A 19,360-nucleotide genomic window follows, 5' to 3' on the forward strand; every position below is an offset into this window, starting at 1 on the left:
AGGACATCCCGTGGCGTCGACCAAGGAGGACCCCACCGGCCAGAGGAAGACCCAGCGACCGATACAACGAGGACGGACAACCCATCTGCCGCCGCTGCAATCAACCCGGACATATGGCAAGGTACTGTCCTTTAAACTGGCACAACCTAGGGTAGAGGGCCAACCCCTAGGAAAAAGATCATCAGGCCCATCGAACTGGCACGACAAATATGTGGGCGGACGTCCAGTCTTGCCTGTGGTACTGGATGGCATTCCTATGAGTGCCCTACTGGACACCGGATCACAGGTCACCACCATCCCGTACGTGCTCTTCAAGCAGTACTGGAATGACTCGGATATTACCCGCTACCCTGACGACGATTTGAGTATCATCGCCAGCAATGGTCAGCCCGTGCCACAGATCGGATTTAAAGAGGTGACCATTAAAATTGGTAGAGTTGAACTGGCAGCACAGGGGCTGATCATTGTAGACATTGACAAACACGAGAGTCACCCAAAGATAACTCTAGGAACTAATGTAATTGAAAATTGTCTTGCAGAGGTGATTTTCCTTTTACAGCAGGTTGCCAAGAACGCCAGCTCCGGCGAGCAGCGAGTGCTCCAAAAAGAGATCCAGGCACTGATGCGACGGCAACAGGTGGAACTCTCCGGCGGTGAGATTGGTAGCGTGAGAATGTGTGACCCTTTCCCTATTGCCATGCCCCCAAAAAGTGAAATGATGATTTGGTGCCGGGCAGCTATTGGTCTGAGAGGTAGAGATTACCAGGCAATGGTAGAACCAGTTTACTCAGACAGTAGGCCCACCATCTTGACAGCACGGGGGGTGGTTAATGTACGCCATGGGAGGGTGCCCGTTCTCATAATCAATATCAGGAAGAGGGAAGTGTACCTGCCCCGGTATGCCACGCTAGCCAAATTATATACCATTAACCAAAATGCTATACAATCTGTGGAACCCTTGCCTCCATCTCACCCGGAGGAAGGTAACGGCTCTAAGAAAACAATGGAGGACTGGTGTCAGCAACTACATTTGGGTACTGACTCCACTCCCTCCCACCAGAAACAGGGAGTCTACCGGGTGGTTCAAGAGTATGAGAGAGTGTTTAGTAAACACCCGTTAGACTTCGGGCGAGTCAAGGGGGTAGAACACCACATCCCCACGGGAGATCATCCTCCCATAAAAGAGAGGTATCGGCCCGTACCCCCTGCACATTACCAACACGCCAAGGGGATGCTTAGAGACATGAAGGAGGCTGGGGTAATCCGGGATAGCTGTAGCCCCTGGGCAGCCCCACTAGTTTTAGTCAAAAAGAAAGACAACACTATGAGGATGTGTGTAGATTACCGGAAAATCAACCGTATCACACACAAGGATGCGTACCCTTTACCAAGGATAGAGGAGTCTTTGGCTGCTTTAAGAACTGCTAACTTCTTCTCTACCTTGGATCTCACTAGCGGGTACTGGCAGGTTCCTGTAGCAGAGGCGGACCGGGAGAAGACCGCATTCACCACCCCGATGGGACTTAGCGAGTTTACCTGTATGCCGTTTGGACTTTGTAACGCACCAGGAACCTTCCAACGATTAATGGAGCGCTGTCTGGGACACAAAAATTTCGAGACGGTCTTGTTGTACCTGGACGATGTCATCGTATATTCCAAGACTTATGAGGACCACCTGAAACATCTGGCGGAAGTGTTCGAAGCCCTGGCAGGTTACGGCCTGAAGGTGAAACCCTCTAAGTGTCACCTCCTGAAGCCAAAGGTGCAGTACCTGGGACACGTGGTGAGCGCTGATGGAGTGGCTCCCGACCCTGATAAGATCACCGCAATTAAGGAATGGCTAAGTCCCTCCAGTGTAAAGGAAGTGCGGCAGTTCCTTGGGTTGGTAGGCTATTACCGCAGATTCATCCCCGGCTTCACCAAAAAGGCAGCTCCTATGCAGGACCTCCTGATAGGCCAGTCCCGGAAGGCCAAGAACCAGAAGCCGCCCTTCAGATGGGAGAAGTTGGAAGAAGAGTCCTTCCGCCAGCTGAAGATGGCCCTCACGGGGGATGAAATCCTGGCGTACCCGGATTACAGCCAGCCCTTTATCCTCTACACCGACGCAAGTAACATCGGGCTAGGAGCTGTGCTGTCCCAGATCCAGCAGGGGAAAGAACGAGTCATCGCTTATGCCAGCCGAAAACTGCGACCCACCGAGAGAAACCCTGAGAATTACAGCTCATTTAAGCTAGAGTTCCTGGCAGTGGTGTGGGCAGTCACCGAACGCTTTAAGCACTACCTCGCTTCTTCCCGGTTCATCGTGTAAACGGATAACAACCCGTTGACACACCTGGACACAGCCAGACTCGGTGTCCTAGAGCAGAGATGGATGGCCCGTCTGTCCAACTACGAGTTCACAATCAAATACCGGGCAGGACGCTCCAATACCAACGCGGACGCCTGTCCAGGATGCCAAATCTACCGGACGGAGGAGAAGATCCAGAGGGACTGGAAGAAGTCGAACTCCCCGCGTTTCACCGTCATGGGACTATCCAGTATTCCCATCAGGTAAGGAGTAAGCAAGGCGCTACGCTTAACCCCTTACCTCACTACAACTGGGCGGAAACGCAGGACAGTGACCCTGCCGTCCGGCTGGTGAAGGAGATGCTGACTCGGCCAGAGGCTCGCCTTGACCCAGACGCTCCGGAGGAAGCCAAGCAACTGTGGGCAGAAAAGAGTAGACTGTTCCTTTACAAGGGGAAGTTGTGCCGCAGAATGGTTAACTCCCGGACGCATGAACTAATCTGGCAAGTAGTGGTGCCACGAAGAGACGCAGCCATGGTGATGGAGGCATACCACGACGGGGCTGGACACTTCGGATGGAAGAAGCTGGAGTTCCTGCTGCGCGAACGGTTCCACTGGGTAGGCATGAGGGGAACCATCGAGAGGTGGTGCAGAGACTGTGGCCCGTGCAACCTAAGAAGGAAGGACCGTGCCAGCCAGAAGACTCCCCTGCAGTCCATCGTCACCCGGCAGCCGTTGGAACTGGTAGCCTTGGATCATGTAAAACTGACCCCAAGCAGAAGTGGCTACGTCTACGCACTAACCATCGTGGATCACTACTCCCGGTTCTTGGTTGTCGTCCCCGTCAAGGACTTAACAGCTCGAACAGCAGCTAGAGCCTTCCAGCAGCATTTCTGCCGTCCACACGGGTACCCAGACCAAATGTTGACAGACCAGGGACCTGCCTTTGAAGCGGAGGTCTTCCAAGAATTCTGCACTCTGTATGGCTGCCGGAAGATAAGGACGACACCCTATCATCCGCAAACTAATGGACTTTGTGAGAAAATGAACCAGGTGGTAATGGATCTTCTGAAAACGTTGCCCCTGGAAGAATGCAGTCTGTGGCCTGAGAAGCTGCCCGATCTGGTGGACCTATACAACCACATCCCGGTAGGTTCCACCAACTGTACCCCGGCTTACCTAATGAGGGCGAGACCTGGTAAGTTACCTGTTGACCTGGAAATGGGAGTCCTGACACCCGAGGACACTTCACCAGAAGCAGACTGGGACACAGAGAGGCAGCAGCAGTACCGGAGAGTACAGGAGAGCGTGGAGCGAAGTCTCTGTCAGGCTAGGGAAAGACAAGAGAAAACTTACAACCAGTATGCTCCCGCTGTTCCCCTGGTACCCGGAGAGCAGGTCTTGAAGAGAAAAAGACGGCTCCACAAGTTGGACGACCAGTGGGAGAAGGACCCGTACACCGTACTGCCCTCAAGCCACGACAACCCGAAGGTCTGTACCATCAGTAAAGACGGAGGGGAGACCACAGCCATTGTATCCCGGGATCACCTGAAGAAGTGTCCTGAACAGCTACGGAACCCTGAAGAGGAACAAGAAGACCATCGACCCGTAGAGGAAAGGGAAGATATGGTTAGTACTGTGCTCGGAGACTTCCCTCGGTCTTGGACTCAAGTCAATGGTGCAGTTGTGGTACCCGTACTCACCTTCCTCCAACCAGCATCCCAAGCACCTACGGAGCAACAGGTAGAGCTGGAAGAACAGCCGGTCCAGGAGGCAGAAGACCCCACACCAGCAGACCAGGAGGATCAACCCTCTGCTTGCAGTGAGCCTGCCATATCCCTAGTGAGCCAAAGGGCCCGTAGACCGCTGCCCAGTTTACCCTTAACAGCTCCTACACCCTGTAGTTCAGGGCCAGACAGTCAGCTCCGTAGGTCCACTAGGGCCACTAGAGGCCAGTTACCCGCACGTTGGAGGATTTGAAGTGTATAAATTGTTTTATTTGTGGTTACCTGTTTTTCTTGTTGCTTGTGTATAATTATGTGTTTCTAGTTGTTTATAGGAGTCTTTGGTGGATTTACCGGGAATCCTGTGTACATAGTTGGAGCGTAACTCAGGACGGACTAAAGACTGTTAAGGACTCGGGGCAGGACAGACCCCTACCTGGTTACGTCTCCCTGTTTTGGTGAAATGGACATCTTGCTTTCTTCAAAGACTGCACCTGGTTACGGACATGCCGTGACCACCTTTATGTGTTTCTTTATTGTATTGTTATTGTTATATCTTGTTATGTTTTTCTAAAATATGTTTAGTCCCGGAGTACTAAATTTCACTAGGGGGGAATGTGGCACCCCAGGGATCTGGTTTCCACAGTAACAGCAATGTTATGTCTGAGAGCAGGTGGGAGGTCTCTTGGTCAGGAATCCTATGCATGCCACACCTCCTGCCCAGTCCTGGGAGGGGAAGAACTTCCCCTAGATAAACCTAGGGCTGAGGCAGGGTTAGTGAGTAGAGAAGAAGTAGAGACAGAGAAAAGAAGCAAATATAGGAACAGAACATCAGGAGCTCTGTGGGAGCAGTGTTACAAGGAGTCAGGGGCTGGCAGCTGCAGAGCTCGCCCTGACTGAGAAGATTTCTTACCGGACCCGGAGTCCGAGGCTGTGGGGACTAACTCCTACCCAGCAGCAGAATCCGTCAGGCAGGGGATTCCAGGTCCTCTGGCCAAGAAACCCGAAGGCACGGTCACACGCGTGGGACCAGCACCGCCGTCGTGGAGCGGAAGCTACTAGAAGGCCCCGAGTCACCGGCCATACGGGTGAGCACCACACGGTACACTCAGGGACGTGGGCTACTTATACCCGCCTCTAGCAAGGTAGCCAGAAGAGTACAGTTAGTTTGGGAGGCCTACAACTCCGCCTGGCCAGGGGAGATCCCATCTGCTCAAGGACTGACCAGGCCCCAATCGCTAGCCAGTACTCCGGGAGGGTCTATCTTTGTCACCAGTAAAGACCCTGAACTACACCGTACCGTCTCCGAGTGGTTCCTGCTACCCCCATCATCCACGTCGGCTGCCCTGAGGCCATACCCCTCCCGTTGGGGGTTATACTATCACGCTGCACAATCCTACCACCGGCCTCAGCGGTCTGCCCTGCAGCAGCAGCTCCTTAGCTGTACTCAATGGGTGGCGTAGTCGTCCAACATCTACCGCTGATACATCGCCGCTCAGTTTGACTCCCTGGGCACGGACCGGGTCACCGCCACGAGACTACAACCCTCAACAGATCCGGCTCCGGGTAAGCTCCCGCGTGCGCAACGCAGCGCGACACAGGCCCAGGGGCGCGTCACTATCGCCTGGAAAGCGCTTGTCAATCTGCATGCGGAAACGCATGTGAATCCACATGTGGATCCGCATGTATTCTGCAGGAAAAAGGCATGCACAATCTGCATGCGTTTTTTCTGCCAGGGAGATGCAGAAATGCTGCAGAAATTTTCTGCTTCATTTCTGCATCGTGGGCACATAGCCAAAATGATTTTTTTTCAACCGTATTTACACAGGAAAATCGCATGACAGAAAACATGATTAGTGATAACAAAAATTCTCCATTAAATGTCACTTGCTTAACCCAGCAGGAAGTATGGCGGCGTCTAAAAATCACTAAAGTTGACAAATCCCTGGGCCCGGATGGGATACACCCGTGAGTACTGCAGGAATTAAGTAGATAGACCATTATTTTTAATCTTTAAAGATTCCATAATAAGAGGGTCTGTACCACAGGACTGGCGTATAGCAAATGTGGTGCCAATATTCAAAAAGGGGACAAAAACTGAACTTGGAAATTATAGGCCAGTAAGCTTAACCTCTACTGTGGGTAAAATCCTGGAGGGTTTGCTTAGAGATGCTATACTAGAGTATCTGAAGAAGAATAACCTCATGACCCAATATCAACATGAGTTTACGAGGGACCGTTCCTGTCAAACTAATCTGATCAGTTTTTATGAGGAGGCAAGTTCTGGAATGGACCAAGGAAATGCAGTGGATGTTGTGTATATGGACTTTTCAAAAGCTTTTGATACAATTCCACACAAAAGGTTGATACATAAAATGAGAACAATGGGGATAGGGGAAAATATATTGGCTCAGACTGGGTCTCAGTTAACAGTGGGGTACCACAGGGGTCAGTATTGGGCCCCCTTCTGTTTAACATATTTATTAATGACCTTGTAGGGGGCATACAGAGTAATATTTCAATATTTGCAGATGACACTAAACTCTGCAGGGTAATCAATACAGAGGAGGACAATTTTATATTACAGGAGGATCTATGTAAACTAGAAGCTTGGGCTGATAAATGGCAAATGAGCTTTAATGGGGATAAATGTAAGGTAATGCAATTGGGCCGAGGAAATAAAATGTATAATTATATGCTTAACTGTAAAACACTGGACAAAACTGTAACTGAAAAAGACCTGGGTGTATTGGTGGACGACAAGCTCACGTTTAGTGGCCAGTGTCAGGCAGCTGCTGCAAAGGCAAATAAAATAATGGGATGCATTAAAAGAGGCATAGATGACGAGAACATAATTTTGCCTCTATACAAGTCATTAGTGCGACCACACTTAGAATACTGTGTACAGTTCTGGTCTCCGGTGTATAAGAAAGACATAGCTGAACTAGAGCGGGTGCAGAGAAGAGCGACCAAGGTTATTTGAAGACTGGGGGGTCTGCAATACCAAGACAGGTTATTACACTTGGGGTTATTTACTGTGGAAAAAAGAAGGCTTAGGGGTGATCTTATTACTATGTACAAGTATATGAGGGGACAGTACAAAGACCTTTCTACTAATCTTTTTACTCTGAGGCCAGAGACGGGGACAAGGGGGCATCTTCTACGTTTGGAGGAAAGAAGGTTTAATCATAATCACAGACGGGGATTCTTTACTGTAAGAGCAGTGAGACTATGGAACTCTCTGCCGCATGATGTTGTAGTGATTGATTCACTACTAAAATTTAAGAAGGGCATGGATGTCTTTCTTGAAAAGTATAATATTACAGGTTATATATACTAGATTCCTTGATAGGGCGTTGATCCAGGGAACTAGTCTGATTGTCGTATGGAGTCGGGAAGGAATTTTTTTCCCCAATGTGGAGCTTAGTGTTTGCCACATGGTTTTTTTTTTGCCTTCCTCTGGATCAACATGTTAGGCTATGGGTTGAACTAGATGGACTTTTAAGTTTTTAAGGTTGAAGGAAGACTATGTTACTATGTTCGTGTTCACGATTTTCCCGAAGCTTTCACAGTTATGATTTCTATTTTTGAGTATAGGTGTAGGATCTACCCCTTCAGCAAGTACTCTATAAACCACTGAAGCAGGAAGTGGCTATTGCCTTTTATTTTGCCTTTAGGCTTCCTGTCCAGTCATCGGACATGTACTCCTATCTAACGGGTGCTGTCATGGGTTCTGGAAAATTACTCCTTTTTTCACCCCTTAAGATTTTGCAGTGGATTTTATGCATCAGGAGTTGGCAACTAAAAGGTCACCTTAGAACTTTTCCTTTTGTACCCTGGATTTGAAGTAAGTGGAATATCTCCAGAACACTAGAACACCACAGTACAATAAAAATAACCGGCTATATGCAGTCATTTCCTTCTTGCTTCACTTGAATATTTATGAACCGTCAGAACTATAAAACTGTTGAACTGTTAACCTTTACACAGGGTATAAAATGTTAACCCACGATGGCATCACCATTTACTGCACTGAGAAGTGTCACGTCCCTCCTCATCGCAGGAATCATTTTTAGAATAATCTAAACAGAAACTTTTGTACTGAAAACTTTTTTTTTTTTACCCTCACATCACATACATTACCTGTATGCATATGCAAATTCTTCATCTGATTTACTAAAACTCAAGGTTTCCTTTACATCTTCACCATCTCCGATTTCATGATGGTCTCGATGGATTTTTCTCCACTGCTGATACTTGCTTTACAAGTGACGTGTGGTCTGGTAAGAGAATACACCCTAAATGTAACTCTTTTGTTTTTCTGTGCCTTAAAATGAATTTGTAGACTCAGTATATATACGAAAAAGTTATGCTTCTTAGCTCTGTACATAAGCACTCATTAGAGGATTGTTTGGGGTCACATAGGGATCCATAACATAGAGCAGGGGTCTCAATCTCAGCTGGGAAAATGAGCCGCACATAGAAAATATGTAAATTTGGAGGGCCGCATTCTTTGCAGGACAAGACGACATCTTTAGTGATGCCATATTTTTTCTATACACCTATTGATAATTTTTTTAAACATTTTTGGCTTGTTTCTTATTTTATTTTAAATTGCATTCATGGTATGGGTTATGGTGCAGTTTCATAGCTTGGGTCATTACGGGTGCGAAGATAACAAATGTGTACTTTTTTTGTTTACTTTAGTTTATACATAAAACGTTTTTAGTGTCAAAAAATTTTCATACTTTTATTTATTTATTTTTTTTATTTTTTACAATTTTTATTTTCTGTGTCCTCTAGTTGGCCACATACAGTAATTTTATATTAAAATTAGCACCATATGATAATTCTGACCAACATCTAATAGTAATGTCCCCATTTTGTAGTAAAATCCCCATCCTGGTCGCAATATTGTAGTAATTTGCCCTAATTCTGCCATGATCGTCACGGAAGCCCCGATGCCTGAGGGCCGCATGCAGCAGCCTCAGGGGCCGCATGCGGCCCTCAGGCCACGTGTTTGAGACCCCTGATATAGAGCCATACCTGTCTCGCTGTTGTGCTATATAACAAGTCGTCCGCACCTGCCGACCATCTGAGGGAATCGGTTGTTGGAATTCCACTTGATGATCCTTATGTTTTCAGGAAAGATAATAGTATCATTTGCAACTCTGTGTCGAAGTCCTGGTAGGTCGCAATGTGACACCGTAGGAGATCATAAGATGCATTGACAGAGGCTTTATTCTCTCTTTCTATTGATCGAATATATCAGTCAGCTGAACATTTATACACAAAACCACATGAATCAATGGAGGTTACAAATGAAGCCACAGCACAGATGGAAACTCAGCCTAAAGATTTACCTTTGTTTTATGAAATTATAATATTGATGGACATGTTTTTCTTTTTCAGTCTTTTCCACAAATACCTGGTGAGTTTGCTCAAATCATGTTTTCACATGTAATATATTTGTGTTGTTTTTTATGGACGGTTTGCGAATCTACAGCGTGTTGGCACCACGCAACTACTGCATGCATATTTCTAGGACTGAAAAGTTGTACAGCTTCACAGCCACATGCGACTTGCATTAAAGGGCTTTTCCCACGAACAAAACTTCATTTTAAAAAATTGTCTGTGTCTGACCATTGTAAGAAGGCCGCCGGTCAGGTCCTTGAGGGGAGATATGTATCACCCAGGTTGGTAGCTTAGGTTATGTAAAACCGGAAAAGCATGCTCCAGCACGCATAGTGCTGAGAGGGTTAATAGGGCATATCAGGGCCGGTTTTTACGAGCTGTCATAAGAGTTGGGGGGTGGGATTGGCTGCTCACATATGCCCACCCCAGGTCGTGTATATGAAATGGAGACCAAGTGAACTTTTTTTCGTGGGAAAACCCCTTTAAAACCAAATGGCAAGTGAGTTGCATGCAGCTTGCAACCAATGACGGAAAATTGAATACTGTTGGGAGCATTTGCCACTCTGTGTTACAGTGTGTGCAATTCGCAAAACAATTAAGTATCAAAGATTATTATATAAGGTACATTATTATATATTTACTTATCAGATATCAGACAAAACTAGTCAGCAGATTTTTATACTACAAACATGGCACATCTTATTAAAGGGTCTCCTACAACTACCTTTGTTAATTTGGAGACAAAGACTCTCTTTAAATTGAATATGATATGGACTGTATGTGTAAATATATACTAACAGTGAATAAACTGTACTCATAACTATATACCAGTGGTGAATGAACCACACACATAACTATATACTGGCAGCAAATTCGCCGCACACATAAATATATAGCAGCAGTAAATAAACTGCACACATAACTGCATATACTGGCACTGAATTAAGCATATACTTAAATGTTGACTAATAAACTACCCACAAATCTATACCAGCATTGAATAAATCACACACATAAATATATACCAGCAGTGAATAAACTGCAGTAAAGTTATTGAACATTGTGATCACACCACTAAACCCCAGGGGCATATGCACTAATGGTACAGTGGGGAAAGTAAATATTTGATACACTGCCGATTTTGTACATTTTCCCACCTACAAAGAATGGAGAGGTCTGTCATTTTTTATTATAGGTACACTTCAAATGTGAGAGACAGAATCTAAAAAGAAAATCCACAAAATCACATTGTATGATTTTTACAAAGTTAATTTGCATTTTATTGCATGAAATAAGTATTTGATACAATAGAAAAATAGAACTTAATATTTGGTATAGAAACTTTTGCTTGCAATTACTGAGGTCAGACGTTTCTGTGGTTCTTAACCAAGTTTGCACACACTGCAGCAGGGATTTTGACCCACTCCTCCATACATATTTTTCAGCTCTTTTAGGTTCCGGGGCAGTCGCTGGGCAACAATGAGTTTCAGCTCCCTCCAAAGATTTTGTATTGGGTTCAGGTCTGGAGACTGGCTTGGCCACTCCAGGACCTTGAAATGCTTCTTACGGAGCCATTCCTTAGTTGCCCTGGCTATGTGTTTTGGGTCATTGTCATGCTGGCAGACCCAGCCACAACCCATCTTCAATGCTCTTACTGAGGGAAATCTCGCGACACATGACCCCATCCATACTCCCTTAAATACAGTGCAGTCATCCTGTCCTCTTTGCAGAAAAGCACCCCACCATGCTTCACGGTTGGGACGGTGTTCTTGGGGTTATACTCCTCCTTTTTCCCCCTCCAAATATGGCGAGTGAAGTTGATACCAAAAAGTGCTGTTTTTTTTTGTCTCATCTGACCACATGACCTTCTCCCATGCCTCCTCTGGATCATCCAGATAGCTATTGGTGAACTTCAAATGAAGAAAACGCTGGTCAAAGGCAAAATTAAACAGCTAGGGTATATTAAAGACCAAACAAAGTGAAAAAAAACTAAAATAAGATATAACTTTTAGATATTTAGATATAATAGATATTTTTAAAGACCAATTAATAGTCATATAAATGGACAAAGACCATAAAAAGTGTCCGTGCAACAAGGGGAAGGGTAAGGAGTATAATCAAATAATGTCATTCAGGCTGGCCCTAAATGTCCCTAAAAAAACTGAGAACCTGCCTGATAGCGGACGTTTATCACCCTAGGAAGACGGTTTGGTGTCCCTGCTCAACGTCGGCTTTCCCTTGGTTGCCCCATTGTATCCTTGCACCAAACACACAATAACTTAAAGATATTTAAGATCAAAGCTATGATCTCTCTGAAAGTAATATTAGAGAGATAATTCGTGGTCTCTCAAAAAAGATAAAAAAGCAGTAAGCTCAACAAAGCAATAAACAAAAAACTTAGAGCATGCTACAAGAGAGAAATGGACTTATCTGAGGTAAGTAGTAAAATGCTTTCAGGTAGTAACTGGGTAGTTCAATTCAAAGTTTGTTCTGTAGGTTGCACCAGTGCACAGGAAAAAGTCCCAAAACTATGGCACAAGGAGTGCCAGTAGCTATCCCAACGCGTTTCACCCTCTCCTCATTCAGGGCTCATCAGGGGACTGATCAGGAGACACACCATAATAGGAGCATGGGCAGTAATAGTGTACTTGCCGTGGACCATCAGTCAATGCCCAAGTCAATGGGCATTGACTCTGATGGTCCACGGCAAGTTGCGCGGACACTTTTTATGGTCTTTGTCCATTTATATGACTATTAATTGGTCTTTTAAAATATCTATTAAAAGTTATATCTTATTTTAGTTTTTTTTTCACTTTGTTTGAACTTCAAATGAGCCTGGACATGTGCTAGCGTGAACAGGGGGACCTTGCGTGCCCTGCAGGATTTTAATCCAAGAGGACGTAGTGTGTTACTAAAGGTAATGTTTGAGACTGCGATTGCAGCTCTCTTCAGGTCATTGATCAGGTCCTCCCGTGTAGTTCTGGGCGGATTCCTGACCTTTCTCGGAATCATCCTTACTTGAGCGAGTATGTTCTATTAACCCTTTCGCTGAGTATGCTTGGGCCGAGCTCCGAGTATTTACAGCTGCTCGGTGATAAGGTTAAATCGCTAACGTGTGCATGATTTGCGACTGTTTGACAGTTTTATTACATGTGAGGAATGTCTATTTCTTACACATTCCTCACATGTAATAAAGCTGTCAAACAGTCACAAATCATGCACACGGGAGCGATTCAACCATATCACCGAGCAGCTATAAATACTCGGAGCTCGGCCCGAGCATACTCGGACAGAACATACTCGCTCAACCCTAATCCTTACCCCACGAGGCAAGATCTTGCATGGAGCCCCAAATCGAGGAAGATTGGCAGTCATCTTGTGTTTCTTCCATTTTCTAATAATTCTAATAATTATGCCAACAGTTGTTGCCTTCTCACCAACCTGCTTGCCTATTGTCCTGTAGCCCACCCCAGCCTTGTGCAAGTCTACAGTTTTGTCCCTGGTGTCCTTAGACAACTCTTTGATCTTGGCCATGGTGGAGAGGTTGGAGTTTGATTGATTGCGTGTGTGGACAGGTGTCTTTTATACAGGTAACAAGTTCAAACAGGTGCAATTAATACAGGTAATGAGTGCAGAGTAGGAGGGCTTCTTAAAGAAAAACTAACTGGTCTGTGAGAGTCAGAATTTTTGCTGGTTTCAGGCAATAAAAAGAAATTTAATTATTTAAAAGTTATACAATGTGAATTTTTGGTTTTTATTTTCAGATTCTCTCTCACAGTTGAAGTATACCTATGATAAAAATTACAGACCTCTCTTTTTTTCTTTTCTCTATTCTTTGTAGATGGGAAAATGTACAAAATCAGCAGTGTATCAAATACTTATTTTCCCCACTCTATGCATGTGTAATACTGGTATTGGCAAACACGAGCAGTACAAGCACTCCTTCTCACTGTCTGGCCACACAACGGAAACAAATACTATCCTATAAAATGCATGACAATTCATAAAAAAATAATAAATCAAAAAATACATGATGAATTTAGAAATGAATTGCATGTATCCAAGTCATGACTGTATATATAAGTGTAAGGGGAATTTATAGAAATTAAAGCAAAATATAACCAAGTTAGCCTTTAGTCCTAGTTCACAGGATGTTAATGTAGCATGGCATGGGGCAGTAGACGCGGACGAGGCACTGGTCTTCTCCTGTAATGACCTGGCACTTTACATGAAAGAATGGGTCCTGGCTGAGTGTTGGTGTTGGTGCTGTGAGGGCATCGCTCCCTTGCAGGCTGCCTGTGGCCGACGGTGTTGGCTGGCCAGGAACCATAGGTATTAAAGTTCAAACATAGGGTCTTTACTTAACATTAACATGGTAAGGATTATGTACAAGGGGTATCAGGTACAAAGTCTTATGGGCGTTTCCTTCACAGTGAAAAGCATTTTTACTCGCATTGTTTCCTTCCACTGTAGTCTACTCCAGCGCTGATGAAGCACACTGTTTCGCCCTACTTCGTCACAGCCTAGCTTGTCGTCCCAGTCCTTTTCAGCAGGTCTCTGTACTTGATCAGTGGTTCAACATCCTGTTTCTTCCACTACTGGCACCCTAGATCTACTGCTCGGGACCACCCAATAGTCCCACAAACAGTCCCGTTTAGGTCCGCTACCTTCAGTGTTTAGCAAGCTCAGGGTTTCTCATGACACGTCATCCTACCCAAGGACCCCTTTAAGGTGGAAGGCCACTCTGTTTCTTCAGTTAGTACCAGGCTGTACTCCCTTGTCCCTTAGTCTCCTCTGCTGTAGTTCACCCAACGGCAGCAATGATCACAGACACTTCTTACTTCTACTTGAACTTGTCCCTGACTAACAGGAAGCAGTCACTTGCCCTAACGCTAAGCCCACTATGGACTAGTACTGAACATTAACACTTACCTTACCCTAACGTCACTATCTAACTGCAGTAACTACCTTATCCTACTTATCTTATGCCTAAACTATGTCTTTCCTATGCTATCCTACGTTATCACATCCCACCATTATGTATTACATTACTAGACCTTACAACACAATATATACGCAGATGCAAGACATAATACACACTACAATGCAATTGGTGCATTCAGGGGTAGGAATGCGACAATCCAGTCCACATCTCTTACACTGACTCAGGCCCTGCATAAGCTATATTATTGAAGCTGTTTAATGGATGAGACTATTTAACATGTAGCTATTACTTTTGTGGCTGGCACTACTATGTGTATAGTGGTGAAAAAAACGTAATGCCAACACTAGCATGTGCAGTCTAGCCACAAAAGCCACTAACACATGAACATGGTAATGCCAGCCACCTACTTATGAAAGAGTACCAGCCATTTAACATTGTTTGTCATATAGCTCACATAACATGGTACAATGCTTTTGTTTCTAGACACTTCTTTGTCCCACTGCTCTTCTGCACCTTGAGGTCCCCTGTTCCGCCTTCTTGTTCTTTTCTTTCCATATACCTCTTCCTATGTATCCACTTGCAGAGCCTTCTCTACTTCTTACACCTGCTTGCTGTTTGTCTACACTTCTCACTTGTTTCTCCCTTATCTTCCGATCCCACTCTCTTCTCCTTCCTTACTCCTGCTCTTGTATGGCTGAGATTCCAAGTTGACAACCTAACATCCTGTCAGCGGGATTTCTAAGGTCAAAAAAGATCAGGCCCCCCCCTCCCCCCAAAAAAATGTACCTAATGTGTAAACACCACAGATAACACACATTCACAACCTTTATACTTCTCACAATCTATCTTTCCTGGGCCTCACAGAAACATGGCTGACACCCTCTGACAAAGCCTTCCAGGTTGTGTTATGGTAGCCTTCATTTCATCTACACTCCTTGCCCTGTCAATAAACATGGTGGATGAGTTGGCCTTCTCCCCACTCCTTGCCCTATCAATAAACATGGTGGATGAGTTGGCCTTCTCCCACTCCTTGCCACGTCACTAAACATGGTGGATGAGTTGGCCTTCTCCACACTCCTTGCCCTGTCAATAAACATGGTGGATGAGTTGGCCTTCTCCTTTCTAACAACTGCACCTATAACCGGTCTCAGACGATGCTCCTCCACATCCACCCACACAGAACGACATATATTAGACTTTATCTTCATCTGCCTCGGTTCCCTATCTAAACTCACCTCTCCCCTGATTTTACCACCATCCTGTCCTCTTCACCTGCCTCCCAAGCCCAGTAGCTAGCTCACTGTGACAGAAATCTCTCACATCTAGACACTCACACACTCTCTGACTCTCTTCTACCGCTGTCCAACATATCGTCACTCCATGACATATTCAGCCGAGTGGGGATATGTCAGTCTGGAATTTCCAATATCTCAGAGAACTGCAGGCCACTGCCTGAGGTGAAAAGCTCATCTTAACTCATGGCAATAGGGTCCTAAACTGGAAGCACATTTGCAGCAGTCTATAACATTACCTAAATGTGGCTATTTTTGTTTTTAATTAGATTCTTCTTATTCTTTGTACTTCCTTTAACAGAAAATTACAGACTTCTTTCAAACTATACAGATATTCCTGCCATAAATCTAGGTATGTAAAGCCGACATATGAATCTAACGGTTAGGTGTTAGGTGAGCAGATTATAGATAACGTATTGTTTTTACTTTTATTTTATAGCATCTGGTTTATACTTATTTGAAGGCGACATTAAACATGATTCAGTAAGTACAGTTGTTTTATTTTATAATTTTGTAACAGACACTCCAGGATGCTTTAACCTTATTTTTCCCAAAGCAAATAGTGGCATTCAAATGTTTAAAGGGGTTATCCAGGAGTTTGTTTTTTTTGGGGGGGTTATCCGGGACTTTGGGTGAACAATAGTGATGAGCAAACGTGCTCGCCACTGCTCAGTACTCGCCCGAGCATCACTGTGCTCGGCGAGTATTTCCGGGTTGCTCGGGCTGGAACTCGGGTCTCCTCCCTGCATGTTTGGCGCTCTTTAGAGAGCCAATGAACATGCAGGGATTGCCTGCCACACACTGTAATGCCGTAGCCATATTGGTTGTGGGCATTACAGTGATTGGCTGGCCGCACAGCATCATCAGGTGTATATAAGACCGGGCGCCACAATGCTGGTCACAGTCTACTCCGGAACCAGGCAGAGTAGGGAGAGTTGCTGCTGCGTCAGGGAGAGATTTGTTTCTTCATAGTTAGTATAGGTATTCCACAATATATATATATATAATATATATTATATGTGTGTGTTGTGGAATATATATATATATATATATATATATATATATATACAGTACAGACCAAAAGTTTGGACACACCTTCTCATTTAAAGATTTTTCTGTATTTTCATGACTATTAAAATTGTACATTCACACTGAAGGCATCAAAACTATGAATTAACACATGTGGAATTATATACTTAACAAAAAAAATGTGAAACAACTGAAAATATGTATTATATTCTAGGTTCTTCAAAGTAGCCACCTTTTGCTTTGATGACTGCTTTGCACACTCTGGGCATTCTCTTGATGAGCTTCAAGAGGTATTCACCGGAAATGGTTTTCACTTCACAGGTGTGCCCTGTCAGGTTAATCAGTGGTATTTCTTGCCTTATAAATGGGGTGGGACCATCAGTAGTGTTGTGCAGAAGTCTGGTGGATACACAGCTGATAGTCCTACTGAATAGACTGTTAGAATTTGTATTATGGCAAGAAAAAAGCAGCTAAGTAAAGAAAAACGAGTGGCCATCATTACTTTAAGAAATGAAGGTCAGTCAGTGCAAAAAATTGGGAAAACTTTGAAAGTGTCCTCAAGTGCAGTTGCAAAAACCATCAAGCGCTACAAAGAAACTGTCTCGCATGAGGACCGCCCCAGAAAAGGAAGGCCAAGAGTCACCTCTGCTTCAGAGGATAAGTTTATCCGAGTCACCACCCTCAGAAATCGCAGGTTAACAGCAGCTCAGATTAGAGACCAGGTCAATGCCACGCAGAGTTCTAGCAGCAGACACATCTCTTCAACAACTGTTAAGAGGAGACTTTGTGCAGCAGGCCTTCATGGTAAAATAGCTGCTAGGAAACCACTGCTAAGGACAGGCAACAAGCAGAAGAGACTTGTTTGGGCTAAAGAACACAAGGAATGGACATTAGACCAGTGGAAATCTGTGCTTTGGTCTGATGAGTCCAAATTTGAGATATTTGGTTCCAACCACCATGTCTTTGTGCGACGGAGAAAAGGTGAACAGATGGACTCTACATGCCTGGTTCCCACCATGAAGCATGGAGGAGAAGATGTGATGGTGTGGGTGCTTTGCTGATGACACTGTTGGGGATTTATTCAAAATTGAAGGCATATTGAACCAGCAAGGCTACCACAGCATCTTGCAGCGGCGTGCTATTCCATCCGGTTTGCGTTTAGTTGGACCATCATTTATTTTTCAACAGGACAATGACCCCAAACACCTCTCCAGGCTGTGTAAGAGCTATTTGACCAAGAGGGAGAGTGATGAGGTGCTATACCAGATGACCTGGCCTCCACAGTCACCAGACCTGAACGCAATCGAGATGGTTTGGGGTGAGCTGGACCGCAGAGTGAAGGCAAAAGGGCCAACAAGTGCTAAGCATCTCTGGGAACTCCTTCAAGATTGTTGGAAGACCATTTCCGGTGACTACCTCTTGAAGCTCATTAAGAGAATGCCAAGAGTGTGCAAAGCAGTCATCAAAGCAAAAGGTGGCTACTTTGAAGAACCTAGAGTATAAGACATATTTTCAGTTGTTTCACACTTTTTTGTTAAGTATATAATTCCACATGTGTTAATTCATAGTTTTTATGCCTTCAGTGTGAAACTCCTAAACCCTTCATCCAATTTTAATGTGGATACCCTCAAATGAAAGCTGAAAGTCTGAACTTCAACTGCATCTGAATAGTTTTGCTTAAATTTCATTGTGGTAATGTCGAGAACCAAACTTAGAAAAATGTTGTCTCTGTCCAAATATATATGGACCTAACTGTATATATATCCATTTGAACTAACAGTCCTTCTGAGGACTAATCCAGCTGCATATATTCAGTGGTGATAGCAGGAGTTAGGCAGGCAAGCAGTGTATGTGGCAGACTGCAGTGCATGATACAGCACAAAAGGGTCCATTGAACGTCCTGTTAGTATATGTATTCCACAACATATATATATGTACACTGCTCAAAAAAATAAAGGGAACTCTTAAACAACAGAATATAACTCCAAGTAAATCAAACTTCTGTGAAATCAAACTGTCCACTTAGGAAGCAACACTGATTGACAATCAATTTCACATGCTGTTGTGCAAATGGAATAGACAATAGATGGAAATTATTGGCAATTATCAAGACACCCTCAATAAAGGAGTGGTTCTGCAGGTGGGGACCACAGACCACATCTCAGTACCAATATTTTATGGCTGATGTTTTGGTCACTTTTGAATGTTGGTTGTGCTTTCACACTCGTGGTAGCATGAGAGGGACTCTACAACCCCCAGAAGTTGCTCAGGTAGTGCAGCTCATCCAGGATGGCACATCAATGCGAGCTGTGGCAAGAAGGTTTGCTGTGTCTGTCAGCGTAGTGTCCAGAGGCTGGAGGCGCTACCAGGAGACAGGCCAGTACACCAGGAGAGGTGGAAGGGGCCGTAGGAGGGCAACAACCCAGCAGCAGGACCGCTACCTCTGCCTTTGTGCAAGGAGGAACAGGAGGAGCACTGCCAGAGCCCTGCAAAATGACCTCCAGCAGGCCACAAATGTGCATGTGTCTGCACAAACGGTTAGAAACCGACTCTATGAGGGTGGTATGAGGGCCTGACATCCACAGATGGGGGTTGTGCTCACAGCCAACACCGTGCAGGACGCTTGGCATTTGCCACAGAACACCAGGATTGGCAAAGTCGCCACTGGC

At 44.9% G+C, this 19,360-nt stretch overlaps 1 protein-coding gene across 1 annotated transcript in view; it reads left to right on the top strand.

Annotated features, from left to right (window-relative positions):
• The first annotated feature begins 7,992 nt into the window (after nucleotides 1-7,992).
• Nucleotides 7,993-19,360, top strand: part of LOC141265747 (meprin A subunit beta-like) — a 108,757-nt gene continuing 97,389 nt past the window's right edge. The window contains exons 1-4 of the mRNA XM_073679208.1: nucleotides 7,993-8,293; nucleotides 9,423-9,441; nucleotides 15,964-16,014; nucleotides 16,102-16,145. Coding sequence (XP_073535309.1) covers nucleotides 8,231-8,293; nucleotides 9,423-9,441; nucleotides 15,964-16,014; nucleotides 16,102-16,145 — 177 coding nt within the window. The 5' untranslated portion in view covers nucleotides 7,993-8,230. The remainder of the gene's footprint in view (nucleotides 8,294-9,422; nucleotides 9,442-15,963; nucleotides 16,015-16,101; nucleotides 16,146-19,360) is intronic.

This window comes from Phyllobates terribilis, unplaced genomic scaffold (assembly GCF_046119375.1).
Source record: "Phyllobates terribilis strain yellow unplaced genomic scaffold, ASM4611937v1 Scaffold_4__5_contigs__length_816908805, whole genome shotgun sequence".
Classification (NCBI taxonomy): domain Eukaryota; kingdom Metazoa; phylum Chordata; class Amphibia; order Anura; family Dendrobatidae; genus Phyllobates; species Phyllobates terribilis.